Raw genomic sequence first — 13,994 nt, forward strand, 5'->3', positions numbered from 1 at the left:
CACGCCTGGCAGCTGCACCTGCTCCCGCCCTGGCCCCGGAAAACGCGGGCTGCCGTGGGGACAGACGGCTCCCCTCCCCCCTCCATGCCAGCCACGTAGAGGCCAGATGCTCTTTCTGCCTGGCTCCCACCCCAGACCTTGGGTGGGCTCCTGGCCTCTCCCTTCTCCATTCCTGCTGTGGACTGAATGCTTGTGTTCCCACCCCCCAAATTCATGTTGAAGCCCAACCCCCAAGCGGATGTATGAAGAGGTGGGGCCTTTGGAAGGTGATGAGGTCACGAGGGTGGAGTCCTCAGGACTGGATTGGTGTCCTTATAAGAGACACGAGAGGCAGGATCTTTCTCGCCACCCACCACGGAGGACACAGCCAGAGGCAGCCATCTGCACGCCTGGAAGAGGTCTCTCACCGGACGCTGACCAGGCTGGCGCCCTGATCTCTGACTTCCAGCTCCAGAACTGTGAGAAACGAATCTGTTGTTTTAGCCTCTCAGTCTATGGTGTTTTTGTTATAGCAGCCCAAGTGGACTAAGACAGTTTCCCCAGCTGCTGCAGCCAGAGTTCTTTGCAAGTGGCAGAAACTGACTCTGGCCACGGAAGCAGGAAGGAATTTGCTGGAAGACTGTCAGGCCTTGGGTAGAACCCATGGGAGGCTGGGTATCCAGCGGGGGCTGCAGGAAGCAGGACAGCAGGGGAGCACGGCCACGCTCCTGAGACTGGACGCCACCCAGCCTTACGCCACTGCCCGGCCGGACTCCACAGCCGTGGGGCATGGCCACCACCTTCCAGGAAACCTCTGACCATCGGTCAAAGCTATACCACTGACTGACCACACAGCCAGGGGCTCTGCTGCTGGACATCGCCGCCAAGGACACTACCACCACTACCAGACACCATGGCCACAGGGCACGGTCACCCCATCAAGGGCTCTGCAGCCACGGGACCTGCCACCAGACACTGCACCTGCCATTCGCCAGTCAAAGGAACGTTAACCGTCACACGACGTTTCTGGCCTGTTTCCTCTTCCAGCCTGATGTTATTATGACGAGCCCCTAACTGAGGTGATGTGTGTGAGGGCCTTTCAAAATGATCACGGCTTTTACAAACACAAGGAATGGTGGGAACCAGGGACCGGCTGCCTTGTCTTGTATCTCCAGGTGCTCAGTGAGGCTGGAGAAGAGCACACAGCAGCTGACCGTGGCAAACACTGCGCCTGTGTCCAGCTCCGCTCAGTTAGGTGGGGCCACATGAAGGAGTTCTGGCCAGCAGAGTGTGGGAGGAAGCAATGACCGCCACCTCCCGGCCCAGCACATCCGCCACAACCCTCCCTCATCGCATGGCAGCTGGAGTGTTACGGACCCAACTGTGTCCCCACAAATCCATCTGCTGACGCCCTAACCCCCCATATGACTGTATTTGGAGATGGGATCTTTAAGGAGGTAATTAAGGCTAAATGAGGTCATAAGGGTGGGGCCCTAATCCCATAGACTGTGGCCCTTTAAATACAGGGAGAAACACCAGAGCGTGCGCCCTCTCTCAGCACACGCATGGGGCAAGTCCGTGTGAGGACGCAGCGGGGCGGCGGCCGTCTGCAGGCCTGGAGGAGAGGTCTCCCCAGAAACCAACCTTACTGGATCTTGATCTTGAACGTCAGCCTCCAGAACCATGAGAAAATATATTTCTGTTGTGTGAGCCCTGCAGCCTGTGGCCTTCTGCAGCCCGGGCCGACTGGTACAGAGAGTGTGGAAGATGGAAAAAATGGGGGCAAACGTCCCCTACCTGCACCCACACCCCTTGAGATGTGACCGCCTTCCACTGAGAGATGGAGCCTGCCTCTCTATCCTGGAAGCTGCCTCACTTTGATGAATGAGACATGATGGAAACACTCACATCCACTCTCTTCGGAGCCCGGCCGCCACCACGTGAACAAGCCCAGGCTAGCCTGCCAGATGACAAAAGACGTGTGGCCCAGTCACCCCACAGCCCCAGCCAAGGGCCAGTCAGTCCCTGGGGGCAGAATCGCCGCAGACCCGTTGATGACCCAGGTTCGTGGGGGTGCCGGCCCAGGCCACAAGAAGCATCCCACCCACCCAAGCGTTGTGAGCTCGGATGTCCCCGAGTTTGGCTGTCATCTGTGACCCAGAAGCAGCTCTCTGATATAGAGTGTCTGTGGCAGACTCCAAGCCTCATGGGACGTTGGAAGCTCCGCAGAGAAGGAGCCTGGACCCCGCGTCGCCACAGCCACGGGCACCAGCAATCGTCCAAGCTGAGCGGGGGTCGGCACACAGCAGGCAGGGCCTCGGGAGAGGCCCCCACGCGCGCGTGTCGCAGTGAGCCTGCAGCACATCAAAGACAAAGGCACGAAGATGCAGGGGGAGAGTCACATCAAAAGAACAACAGTTCGATTTAAAGCAGATTTCTCAACAGTAGCGACAGAAGCCAGAAGCCAGCGGAATAGCCTCCAAGTGCTGAGAGAAAATAACTACTAATACATGGGAGACGAAATGCCAAGAGAATAGCACGAACAACTTTACGGCAATGAATGTGGAAATGTAGACAGATACGTTCACCAAAGTGTAACTTCCTAAGACTAGCTCAAGAAGAAATAGAATTCTCAGCAAGTCCCAAACTATTAAAACATGACTCAGTAGTTAAATATCATCCTGTAAAGAAAACACTAGGCCCAAGGGATTTTATAGGCGATTCTACCGAACTTCCAGCCCTCCGGTGGAAAACGAGAGAAGGGACATTCTTGAACTCATTCTATGAGGTCAGTACAGCCCTGATGACAGTCATTCAAAGAATAGAAGAAAGGAAAATTACAGGCCAATCTCACTCAGAAACGTAAATGTAAAATCCTAAACAAAATATACGTAAATCCAAAAAAACCTTATAAAAAGGACGACAGCATGAGTCAGCCAGCGTCCCAGCGGCTGACACCACGTTAGGACAGTTCAAGGAGGGATTATCTGCAAAGGTGTGGTCTTGGAGGGAACCACCCACAGTACGTGACCATGTAGCCCTGGGCCCGTGAGAGAGCAGTGGAACCACCTCTAGATCTGTGTGAGGGGCCGTGAACCAGGAAGGGGGCGTCATTTACATCTTGGGAGGAGCCTGACCTTCCGTTGAGGGTCCCAGGCATATCCTTTGCTGGGGTACCGTCATGAAGCACCACAAACTGGGGGCTCGACCCACAGAAGCCGTCTCACCATTCTGGAGGCCAGAAGTCCAAGATCAAGGGGTCGGCAGGGCTGGGTCCTTCCGACGGTCATGAGAACCTGCTCCAGGCCTCCGTCCTCGCCTTGTCGATGGCAGCCTCCCCCGTGTCTCTTCATAACATCTTCCTTCTAGGCGTGCCTGTGTCCAAATGTCCCCTTCTTAGAGGAACACGGTCATATTGGATCAGGGCCCACCCTAATGATCCCCTCTCTAGAGACCCTCTTCCTGCATGAGGTCACATTCTGAGGTCCTGGGGGTTAGGACTCCAATATGTGAACTTGGGGAGGGCGATCCAACCTGTAACACTGAGGTGACCCCAGAAGAGGAGCCGGGGAAATCAACACCCCAATCTCACTCTCCTCCCTGCTCTGACCTCTGCAGGGGCTCCCCCAGCAGGCACAGAAGCCCACGGACGCAGTTCATCGAGATCAGCATACAGGGCGAGGTGAGGAATAAATCTGGAGAAGCCGCTGGAAGGTAGCTGGCCCCCACCCTGACTCAGCATGGCTCACTGCAGGAATGCAAGGTTGGCTTGATGTTAGACCATCTATAAATGCACATCACTTTAACAGATCCTCGCTCGACACCCACAGGGAGGAGGTCAGGGAGAGCTCACATCAGGCAAAGGTGCAGTGGGACTGAAGCAACACAGTTCCTGGAGGCCGAGAACGGGTGGTCAGAGGCCCCAGATTCACAGTGGGAGCTGCTCCCCGCTCCGTGCTCCTGGGGCACCAGTGCCAGCCTCTGCTGCCCTGGCTGTGGGCGACACAGCGGGGCTTCAGCAGAGTCCTGGCGCACGTCCAGGCTCTGAGCCCCACCCACAGCATTTGGGGCGATGGGCACACACACTGTCACCCTACCAGTGCCCGTCTCTCTTCCTCCGTCCAGCTTTGCTGTGGGTAGTGCATGTCCCTGGTGATTTGTCTGATCCTGTCATGACAATCCTGTCCCCTGCCCTCCCAGCCTGCTCCGCAGCTGGGTGTGGCCACGTGACCCCTTACGGGCAAACAGAGCTAAGTGCAAGTCTGCTGGAGAAGGGGCTCCAGGGAACCTCTTCCTCTACTTTAGTGGCTGACCGCTGGACTTCCTGCTACGTGAGGGAAACAGAGCTCTCCAGCCACATCAGTCAGGTCTGAACACAGCCCTAACTGAGATGGGCCGAGAGGTGAGGGGTGTGCGTGTGTGACCGTGGAGAGTGACTGGGAAAGGACCCGACCGGTCAGGCATCCCAGGACTCCAAAGGCAGAGCGAAGGGGGAGGGGCGTTGCGGGAGAGAACATTCTAGACAGCAGTGGGAGCAGCATGAGCCAGGTCAGCTTCACAAACACAAGGAGGCCAGAGTGGCCAAAGCCCAGTTTGGGGGGAAGGGCAGGGCAGAAGAGGAGCTGGAGGCAGACCGCACAGAGATCGGGGGGCTCCCAGGTGGGGTGGGGAGTGGCACGGAGGAAGCCCTGGCGTGTCACCCGGGAGACATGGCAAGACCTGGTGTGGGTGGGGGTTGTAGAGATGAGGGGTGAGCAGAGACTGTGGGGAGAGGGACCGCAACCCTCTGGGCTGCTCTGGGTGGGGGGCCCAAGCCCAGAGCGGGATGGGTGGGCCTGGATCTGGATGCACTGAGTGTCACCCTCTTCCTGACCCTCTCTGAGACCAGGGCTCTCAGCTCCCCAAGGCTGGGCACCTCTCTGCCCCACCCCCGCACACCCATGCCTCTTTGCCTGATGGTAAATGTCATCACATCCCCACCCTGCCATCCCATCAGGGACCCTTGGGACACCCCCAGCATCTCACTGCGCCCCACCCTACCCCCAATCCCACCTTCTCTGGCCTCAGCCACACTTCCTTACTTTGATTCAAATAAGCCCCCACCAGCCCCCTGCCTCAGGACCTTTGCATGTGCTGCTTCCTCTGGCCTGGAATTCTGGGCCCTTTGGGCATCTCAGATTCCATCCCCACGGTGTCCTGCCTGGCTGATGCAACCTACTCCCCTCCACTCACCCTGGCATTTGGGCCCCTTCCTTTCCCTGGTCTCCATCCGAGGAATCTCCAGTTTTCCCTGCCTAGAAAACACTGCTGAGGGAGAGCTTCAGTTCACAAGGCTGCCTTCTTGAAGCAAAAGGTTAGCCAGGGGTTTCCCCAAGTAACCTGTCTTAAGTTTTAGCATCCCCTGCCCTGGGGCAGCCCAGGGTGCCCAGACCCAAGCCCCCCTTGCCCGGGGTGGGGTGGGGGTCTGAGAGGGGTCTGGCTGGGGATAGCTCTTGCTCTGGAGAAGGTCCAGTCTGGATCCCCTGTCCTGACTGTCCAGGCCATGGGGCCAGACCCTCCCTGTGGGGTCACAGGCTCCCCTTTCCACTGAGGACAGGCAGCTGGGGTGCTGGCTCAGGGCCCCCAGCCCTGAGACCACGTCATCCACAAAGCTGGGTTGGGGGTCACGGCCTGGGGGGGAGGCTGACCTGGGGGCAGAGGGACAGGCAGTGTGGGCCGGGATCTTGGAAACGTCTTTATTGCTGGTGAGGAGAGAACAGCAGGAGGCATGATGCCTGCAGGGAGGGACTCAGGAGGGATTCGCAGGCCGCTTAGGGGGCCGAATGCGGTCGTTGATCCAGTCCACGTAATTGGCCATGCGGGTGTAGACCCCGGGCTTGCTGAGCCGCCCGCAGCCGTCACCCCAGCTGATAATGCCATACAGGTAGGCCACGCCATTCTTCTCGCAGGCCAGGGGCCCGCCAGAGTCCCCCTGTGCAAAGCGGCCGATCAGGGCCTGGGGCCAGCTTGGGAGGCCCGTGGCTCAGGTGCTCGGCACCCTGGAAACAGTCCTCCACCCCCTCATCCCAGCCTCCCTCGCCCCAACCCCGAGAACACCTCCAGAGGGGTCAAGAGCTCCCCTGGGATGCAAGGTCTCAAGGTGGACTTCCCAACAGCTTGGGGAACCAAGGACATAGGTGTTCCAAGTAAGGGAGCTGTCCCGCGTCCCCAGCCTCATAGACAGGACGTCCTCCTGTCCCTGGCTGCCTCTCACTTCCACGACGAGCGGCGTCCTCCTCTATCTGGGTCCCCCCACCCCACCCCACCTGCCCACCCATCAGCACATACCCCACATGCACCAGGTAGCCCCAGGCCCCAGCACAGGCAAGTCCCCGCTGGAAATGCCCTCTTGGCCGCCTGGCAAACTCCTATTCACCCCTCAAGACAAGTGCAAGCACCCTCTCCTCCTTGAAGCCATCCTTGACTTCGGCCCTGGGCACTTGCTGTACCACGTGGTCCAGTGTCAAGCCCCCACCCCTCTCCACTTCTGAGTAGTGTGACCTGGGAAGAGTAAGGAGCCCTCTCCGGGCCTCAGTTTCCCCCCTGATAACACGGGGAGTAAAGCAGCTTCTCCATCGCAGCATCAATGTGCAGCCCCCCGAGGAGCTCTTGATAAACGGACTACTGGGATCGGCCGATCGATTGAGCCCCCCTGGGAGAACTCAGGTGAAGAGGGGTTTGGCCTTTGACGGCACGTGGACAGCCCTGCCCCTGGCGAGGACGTGCTTGGGCTTTGGGACCCGGGCCCTGTGAGCAGGGGCGGCACTCTTGCCCCAAAGACCTGCAGCAGCAGCCAGTGGCCGCCAGCAGTAGTGAGTGCCCCGCCTGGGGGTGGCCACCGACTGGGAGGTGGGCCCTGCAGGTCCGGCCGCTTTCAGCCCTGAGCCCCTGGGCGGGCGGTGCCGGCTCACCTGGCAGGCGTCGGACCTGCAGTCGAAGTAGCCAGCACACAGCATGTTGGGGCTGATGTCGGCCCCATACACCTCGGGGCTGCTGCACTTGTGGTCGGCCACCAAGGGGACCAGCGCCTCCCGCAGCGAGCTGGAGTAGCCGCTCACGTCTGCCGACCGACAGGGGCGCTCAGGCTGGGCGAGGCTGGCCGGGCAGGGCCACCGCTCCGGGGGACACGACGCTGGCCCCCTGCCCCTACCCCCACTCACTCTCATCCTGGTGGCCCCAGCCTGCAATCTGGCACTTGTGTCCAGCGGGAAAGGGGCTGCCGGGCTCAGGTAGGCAGATGGGCTGGACGAACTGGGAGCGGACGGCGCAGCGCTCCCCTTTCTTCTCCAGCCGGATCAGAACTGGGCCGGAGAGAGGCCGGGGGTCAGCCTGCGGCACGGGGGCCCACGACGGGCCGAAGGTGGCCACGGAGTCCCACGGGGTACAGCCCCACTGGACAGATGGGCTGTGGCCTGGGAAGCCCAGGAGGGACCAAGAGGCCCAGCAAGGCTGGCCGGCCAGGGCTTCCTCCAGCCAGGCCAAGGCGCCTCTGCCACACCGGGCACCCTTGCTGCCCTCCTCCCTCCCATCCCCCGCCCCCGTTCCTCCTTCCCCTCCCCCTCCCTCCCACCCACTCCGCTGAGTGCCTGAGGACCCTCCCGGGCAGGGGCCCACTCCTAGCCTCTCTCCTGGCTCTGGCCCCACGTGTGCACAGAGCACACAGCCCCAGTCCCGAGCCTCACCAAGGTCATGGTCACTGGGGTTGAACACCGAGTACAGGGGGTACGGGATGTACTTCTCTATGCCAAACGTCTGTGTCACGTCCGTTGTGCGGTTGAAGAAGTGTTGGCCCAGCACCACGGAGACGCTGTCCCTGGGGGGGCTGTGCAGTGGGGGCTGGTGGCAGCATGACCCTCAGGCCCCAACATCAGCTCACCCCCTACTCACGGGGACAGAGCACCCGGGAGACGACCCCAGGAGAGTGACACTGTGCGGGGTCCCCGCCTCCAAGCCCTGGGAGAGGCCTGAGCAGGGCAGGGTGTGGCCATAGTGCGGTGGGGCGTGGTGGGCTATGGCCACACCCACCATCCCGGCAGCTCGGCTTCTCGAGCAATGGCATGAGTGACCCCCGCCCGGGGGCCCTCCTGCAGGTCCAGGTGGGGTCTGCGCTGAATCGGGCCCGAGCTGGTGCAGATCCCAGCTCTGGGCACCGGTTCTGCCCCGTGCCCCTGCTAGAGGAGCAGGCCCTCCTGGGACGCCACCTGGGGGCCCAGGAGCCTCAGCACTCCCCTCACCACCCTCCTCACCTGCCTACTAATGCCAGGACCCACCCACCTCCACCAGCCCTGGGACCAGGGTGCTGTGGTCCGGCCCACAGGGGATGCACACCTGGGTCCGGCTTGGCCCCTCCCCAGCCCCTCCCTGGCCGTGAGGGGAGGATGCCTGCCCCCCTCCTCCAGCCTCTTAACCACCTCCGTCCCATCCACACTGCGGAAGCCTCGCGGTCCCGCCTCACAGGTCCAGCGGGAGCCCACGCAGGTCACAGAGCGGTCAGCACAGGGCAGGACTCACGCCCACTGCCCCTGCCCCCACGCTGCAGTCCCGAGGGTGACAGATGGGGGCTCCCTGTCGGACTCGCACGCTGCCCAACCCCCAGCCCCCGCCAAGCCGCGATCCCGGGGATGCCCCTGTCAGCCCATTCCCTCCCCCTGGACCCCCCAGAGAGAGCCCCCCACCCCCAGCCTGTTCCCATCACAGCCGTGAGGAGCGGGGGACGGGCTGGCCTTTCGTGCTCTGAGCTCGCTGCCCCCCACCCCGGGGTGTGGTAGTGGGCCTCGCCCCAGCCGGCCTTCCCCACCCGGAGCCCGCCGAGTGGGCGGGGCCTCGGGCTCCGGGCGCCCCGCCCGCCCCCCCGCCCTCCGCTCAGCCTGGGCGGGGCGTGCCGGCAGGGGCGGGCCCTGCGAGGGACGGGCCACACCCACCGCCCCGCCAAGCGCCAGGCCCGCGCGCGAACCGGGGCTGGGCGGCCACCCGGGCAGGGGCAGGGACGGGGACGGCGCCCCGGGGCAGGAACGGCGTGGGTCTCGGCGGTCTCCTTGCCCAGCACTGAGCCCAGCCGAGCGCTGAGTCCCACCTGTCAGAGGGGCAACGGGGAACGGAGGGACCAGCGGCCGGGGTTTACGCGGGTAGGGGGGGGACCGTGGTGACATGTGGGTGACGGCTAGGGCAGGCGGGTGGTGCGCAGATGGGTGGAGAGTGGGTGATGGGTGCATGGCCGGGCGGGTGTGCGGAGGCGTGGATAGCGGTGGGTGGAGAGGTGGATGGTTTGAGGGGTGGCGCGGGGGTCGAGGACACCGGGGCCAGAGCCGCTCACCTGCTGGAGAAGCAGTGGGCGGCAGACACCACCCAGCAGGTGTGGACAAGGCTCCCGGCACAGAAGTTGTTCCCGATGTAGATGGCGGCCAGCCAGGGGTGGGAGCCGGGCAGCGAGGACGAGCCACCAATGATGCGGGGCCGTAGGAAGCTCCTCTTCTTGTGCCTCTTGCCGCAGGTCTGGCGGCCGGTTGGTCCCGCTGCTGTGGGCCCAGGCAGGCTCAGCAGGGCCTCGGTGAGCTGCGGCTCAATTCTGGCAAGGGACTCTGGGAACAGAGGTCACAGGGTCGCACCCCAGCGTTCCTTCTGCACACCCCAGGTCAGAGAGGGTCCTCAGGCCACGGTCCTCAGGCCCCCAGCGGTTCACCCGCCTCCTGCCCCATCCTAGGCAGCTCGTCTGCAAGAGGGGCCCCAGCTCGGGCCCAGCTCTGCTCTTGTGGGCGTGGGACTTACTCTGGGGCTCAGTTTCCTCATCTTCAGGATGGGGAGACCAGTACCCAGGCACAAGGCTTTGTGGGACCAGGGGGGCCTGGCACAGCTGGCAGGTGCTTGGGTTCCTCCCAGCCACCTGGGGCCCCAGAGACAGCCCAGGGTGGTCAGAGAGCCCTGGGGCAGGGGCCAGAGCACAGGGGCTGGAGTGGCCTCACGGAGCCGCCCACTCCCCGGGGTCTCTCCCCAGGGGCACCTACATTATCCACCCCCACCCACACGTCCCTGTCTCTGGAGACCGTCCTGGCACAGTGCAGACTAGGTGGCCCACCCAGGGGACCCGATGACCTGCTCTGACCTCTGGTGCCAACCCCCGGTGTGGCCTGGAGCAGCCCTGCTCTGGTGAGCCCGAGTTTCCCCATCTCTCAGATGGGGCCGTGGTCCTCCGGGGAGAGGGGGCCTGGCCTGGGGGTGGAGTGGGGAGGGCCACGGGGCAGACCCTGGTGACCTCAGTGGGGTGGGGCCCGCGCTGCCCCCACCCTGCTTCTCCCACCCCGCCACCAACCGCACACACCGCAGGCTGCCAGGCGGCAGTACTCCCAGGAGAGCGCACTGTCCTTCACCACATAGCACCAGGGCCTCTCGTCCTTGTCTGGGTTCCTGGGGTGCAGGGAGACAGGGGCGGGCAGGGGAGTCACAGCCCCTCAGAGATGGGCGGGGGGAGGGAGATGGGAGACGCCCAGACACCTCAGAGACACCTAGCGGGGGGGGCTCCTGCCCCCCACCCCCCCACCCCCGCCAGCAGGCTTTTGCTCCTTCTGCAGGTGGTAGATGGTTCCGATCCCGCCCCGGGCTCCTCTCGCGGGGCAGCCTCCCAAGCAGAGGGGTCAGGACCCTGGGGACAGGCCCTGCCCGCCCAGTGCTGACCGGCAGTAGGCGTGGGGGCCCAGGCCGAGCAGGGCCGCGGCGCCCACGGAGTCCACGTGCAGCTCCTGGTAGAGCAGGTCGGAGTTCCAGGCCAGGCAGCTGAGGCCCGAGGCCGCCGTGCTGGCCACGCCTCGGTACTCGGTGCCGCTCCCCACGAAGCAGCGCTGGGCGGGCACTGTGGGCGGCAGGGTGTGCGGTGAGCCTGGGCCCAGGACGCGGGGCCAGGACGCGGGCCCTAGGCTCCGAGGCCGAGCGACTCACCGATGTTGCACAGCCGCCCGGCGTGGCCTGGGGGGCAGGCGCATACGGTGGTCCCGGTGGCCACGATCAGGTGGCAGGTGCCCCCGTTCAGGCAGGGGCTGCTCAGACAAGCTGGGGGGGCAGGGCTCAGAAGCTAGGCCTCGCGCCTCGAGGGGTGGGGTCAGGGCCCTGTCCCCACCCGGTGCCCATCCCTGGGTGGCCCTGGACGCGTCCCTTCCCCGGGTGGGGGGCTCAGTGGCACGGCCCGCCGCGGCCCCGCCCCCCGAGTACCTGTGTGGCGGGTGCCCTCGCACCGGGCCTGGCCGCCTGCACACTCACACTGCTCCACTTGGCCCTGGTGCACGCGGGCCCAGCGCTCGCCCGCCTCCAGGTGCTCGTAGCGGCTCTCATCAAAGCATTTCTCTGCGGGCGGCACCGTGAGCCCCTGCTCCCTGCGCGGGGCAGGCGCCCCCCTGCCCTGCAGCCCCCACCGCGCTCACCCGTGCCGCAGTCCTTGCCGGTGAAGGCCACGGGGCAGGTGCAGTGGTACAAGGCGGGGTCCGGGGTGCTGGAGCACGAGCCCCCGTTGAGGCAGGGGCCAGAGGCACAGGGGTCCCGGGCAGCTGGGCGCACGCGGCAGGGAGGCTGTGTCTGAGAGCCCGGCCGGCCTCGTGCCCCCTGCCCCGTGCCGTGACTCTCCCTGCTTGCAGGGGGCCCTTCTGGGAGGGGGCGCAGGCCTCTCCACGCCTCACCACACCCCCTGCCCAGCGCTCACGGCGTGGGCAAGTGGGCCTCTGGCTCTACATCCAGCACCCTGAGAGCCCGACTCCCCATCGGGTAGCGCCGTCCCCTTCCGTGTGCCCTGGGGGTGGGTCCTCTCCAGCCCAGGCCTCTTCCCGTGCGGCCGCAGGGCCCAGCCTGGCCACCAGGGGGCGCCTTGGCCGGAGCAGCCGTGTGGCCCCGCGAGACGGCAGGACCCTGTGGGGGGTCCCTACGCCCCAGTCCTGCAGGTCCCCAGGCTGATGGCTTCTCCAGCGCCCCAGGCCTACCGCGGATGAACGCCGTCGCCCCCTCCTGCACGCCAGGCAGGACCCCCACGCCAGGTCAGCCCTGACACCCCCAGGCGCACCGCCACCCTGGCCCGGCCCCCTGCTAGCCTGCACTCGGGCCCCAGACCCGGGGCACCCACCTGGGCCCTCCCGGGGAGTGGAGGCCTGCACGCAGTAGCCCCAGGCCCTGTCGCGGTCGTAGTTGTGAGTTGTGGCGCACCTAGGGGGATGCGTGTGGTGACGTGGGGTCCCAGGCCACAGGCCCGCCCACCCCAACCCCAGCTTTCGCAGGGACCCCCGCGGACCACTCTGGCGCTCTCTCCCGTTCACTCCCCCATTCGTCCATTCACTACACCAGCGGTGTGCCGGGCTCAGTCTGGAGCAGGGAGGGCAGAGGGTGGGAGGGTCTCCAGGGTGGACACGGGGCGTGGGGACCGGGACCCACCACTGCCTGTGGGCGCTTCCCTCCGTGGTGCACGCGTGGACCATGCGGCCGCCGTAGCGGAAGGGGAACCTGCAGGGCTGCCCGGCCTCGGTGAGCACTGCGGGGGGACGCACAGGGCTCAGGGCTTCTGCGCAGGGCGTACCCCGCTCCCGGGGGCTCCCCAGCATCCCCCGGACCCCCCCATCTAGCTGTAGCCTGCCGCCCCTCCAAGAAGCCCTCCTGACCCACCTGTGCCCCCAGGGCTGCTATTGGAGGGGGCTGCCCTGGGTAGGGGGGTACGCCCCCCACCATGGGGTCCCTCTGTCTTTGCCGCTGTCGTGGCTGGGGTCCTGGGGGTCACCGAGGTTACGGGGATCACGGGAGTCGCAGGGGTCACTGTGGCGTCACGGTCTGGGGGTTGCGTTTGGTTCTAGGAAGAGCCGAGGGGCCTGATGGGGTCACAGTGGGGATGGGCCCCCCTCACACTCAGGCCCTGCCTCAGTTTCTGCATAGGGGCCCTGAGGTCTTGGAGTAGGGACCAGGGGACACTGGATGTCCCCAGGCCGCAGCTGGGCCGTCACCTCTCCCACCAAGTCCGAGGAGTTAGGCTGCGCTGGCTCAGGGTCTGCCAGGCCGGCACCACCGCCCTCCAGGTTCGACTCCTGGGGGTCTCTTCTGAGGGACGGACGGGGGCAGCTGTGAGGCCTCCGGAGCCCCCCTCCCCCACCTCACACACATGGACCGAATGAACAGAGGCGCAGAGAGACGGGAACAGCCCTTGTGCCCCTGGCTGGGAGCCCAGCAAAGTGGATCCCCGGGCCCCCTGTGCCCCGGGCCAGCCCAGCACACCCTCCTCACCCTCTGAAGGCCGTTTTCAGCCCGCTGGGCCCCTCACCCGTTCCACAGCCTGCCCTGGCCTCAGCCCCAGCACGGTCGCGGGCAGTGGGGGCAGTGCTCACCCGGCCAGCCTGGGGCTGAGCCCCGCGGGGCACCAGCAGCAGCAGCAGCAGCAGCACAGGCGGCCCAGGTTGCGGGCAGGGGCTGGGGACCCAGGCCCAGCGCCCCATGGCTCCTCCTGGGCTGGCGTGAGGCGCAGCAGGAGGCGGGGGCAGAGCGGCCAGGCCAGGTGGGGGTCAAGGCCGCCTGGCAATGATTAACACTGGCTGCCTCCCATGCCAGGTCCACACGTCCCCCGTACCTGCTGCCCAGCTCACCCAGCCTGAGCCAGCTGTCCCCTCTGGCCTCGGCCATGCTGGTCCTGGACCTGACAGTGTCCTTGAGGCTCCGCTAAGATGCCTCCTCCAGGAAGTCTTCCAGGATGGCATGGCAGGAAGAGGCCCAGACCCCCCGCCCTAGCTTCTGGTCCCTGCCCAGCCGCGGGGCTGACCACTGTCTGTCTGTGAGCTGTGCTAACCAGAGCACCTATAGGTGCTGAGCCCTTTTGAGGGCCCGGGTCTCGAGCATGGGGTGTGGCCCCGTGGCCAGCAAGAGGCCAGGCACAGAGAGGAGGGTGTGTGCATGGGGCTGAGAGCTGCAGACAATGCCCCCAGGACAGGGACCTCTGCCACCCTTCGCCGTAGCACTTCCGCCTGTCC

The 13,994-nt window shown here is 64.9% G+C and overlaps 1 protein-coding gene across 1 annotated transcript; it reads right to left on the reverse strand.

The window, feature by feature from the left end:
* Positions 1-3,276: 3,276 nt before the first annotated feature.
* HGFAC (HGF activator) lies at positions 3,277-13,466 on the reverse strand. Its single transcript, XM_057704327.1, has 16 exons — positions 13,359-13,466; positions 12,649-12,829; positions 12,421-12,517; positions 12,116-12,195; positions 11,427-11,549; positions 11,218-11,349; positions 10,948-11,058; positions 10,687-10,861; positions 10,334-10,419; positions 9,332-9,596; positions 7,701-7,840; positions 7,179-7,319; positions 6,930-7,078; positions 5,667-5,950; positions 3,590-3,727; positions 3,277-3,354 (listed from the first exon to the last, which is right to left on the reverse strand). The coding sequence occupies exons 1-14, from the start codon at positions 13,464-13,466 to the stop codon at positions 5,768-5,770; spliced, it is 1,971 nt and encodes a 656-aa protein (XP_057560310.1). The 3' UTR covers positions 3,277-3,354; positions 3,590-3,727; positions 5,667-5,767.
* Between the last annotated feature and the right edge of the window lie 528 nt (positions 13,467-13,994).

Source organism: Hippopotamus amphibius, chromosome 13, assembly GCF_030028045.1.
Source record: "Hippopotamus amphibius kiboko isolate mHipAmp2 chromosome 13, mHipAmp2.hap2, whole genome shotgun sequence".
NCBI classification, from domain to species: Eukaryota; Metazoa; Chordata; class Mammalia; order Artiodactyla; family Hippopotamidae; genus Hippopotamus; species Hippopotamus amphibius.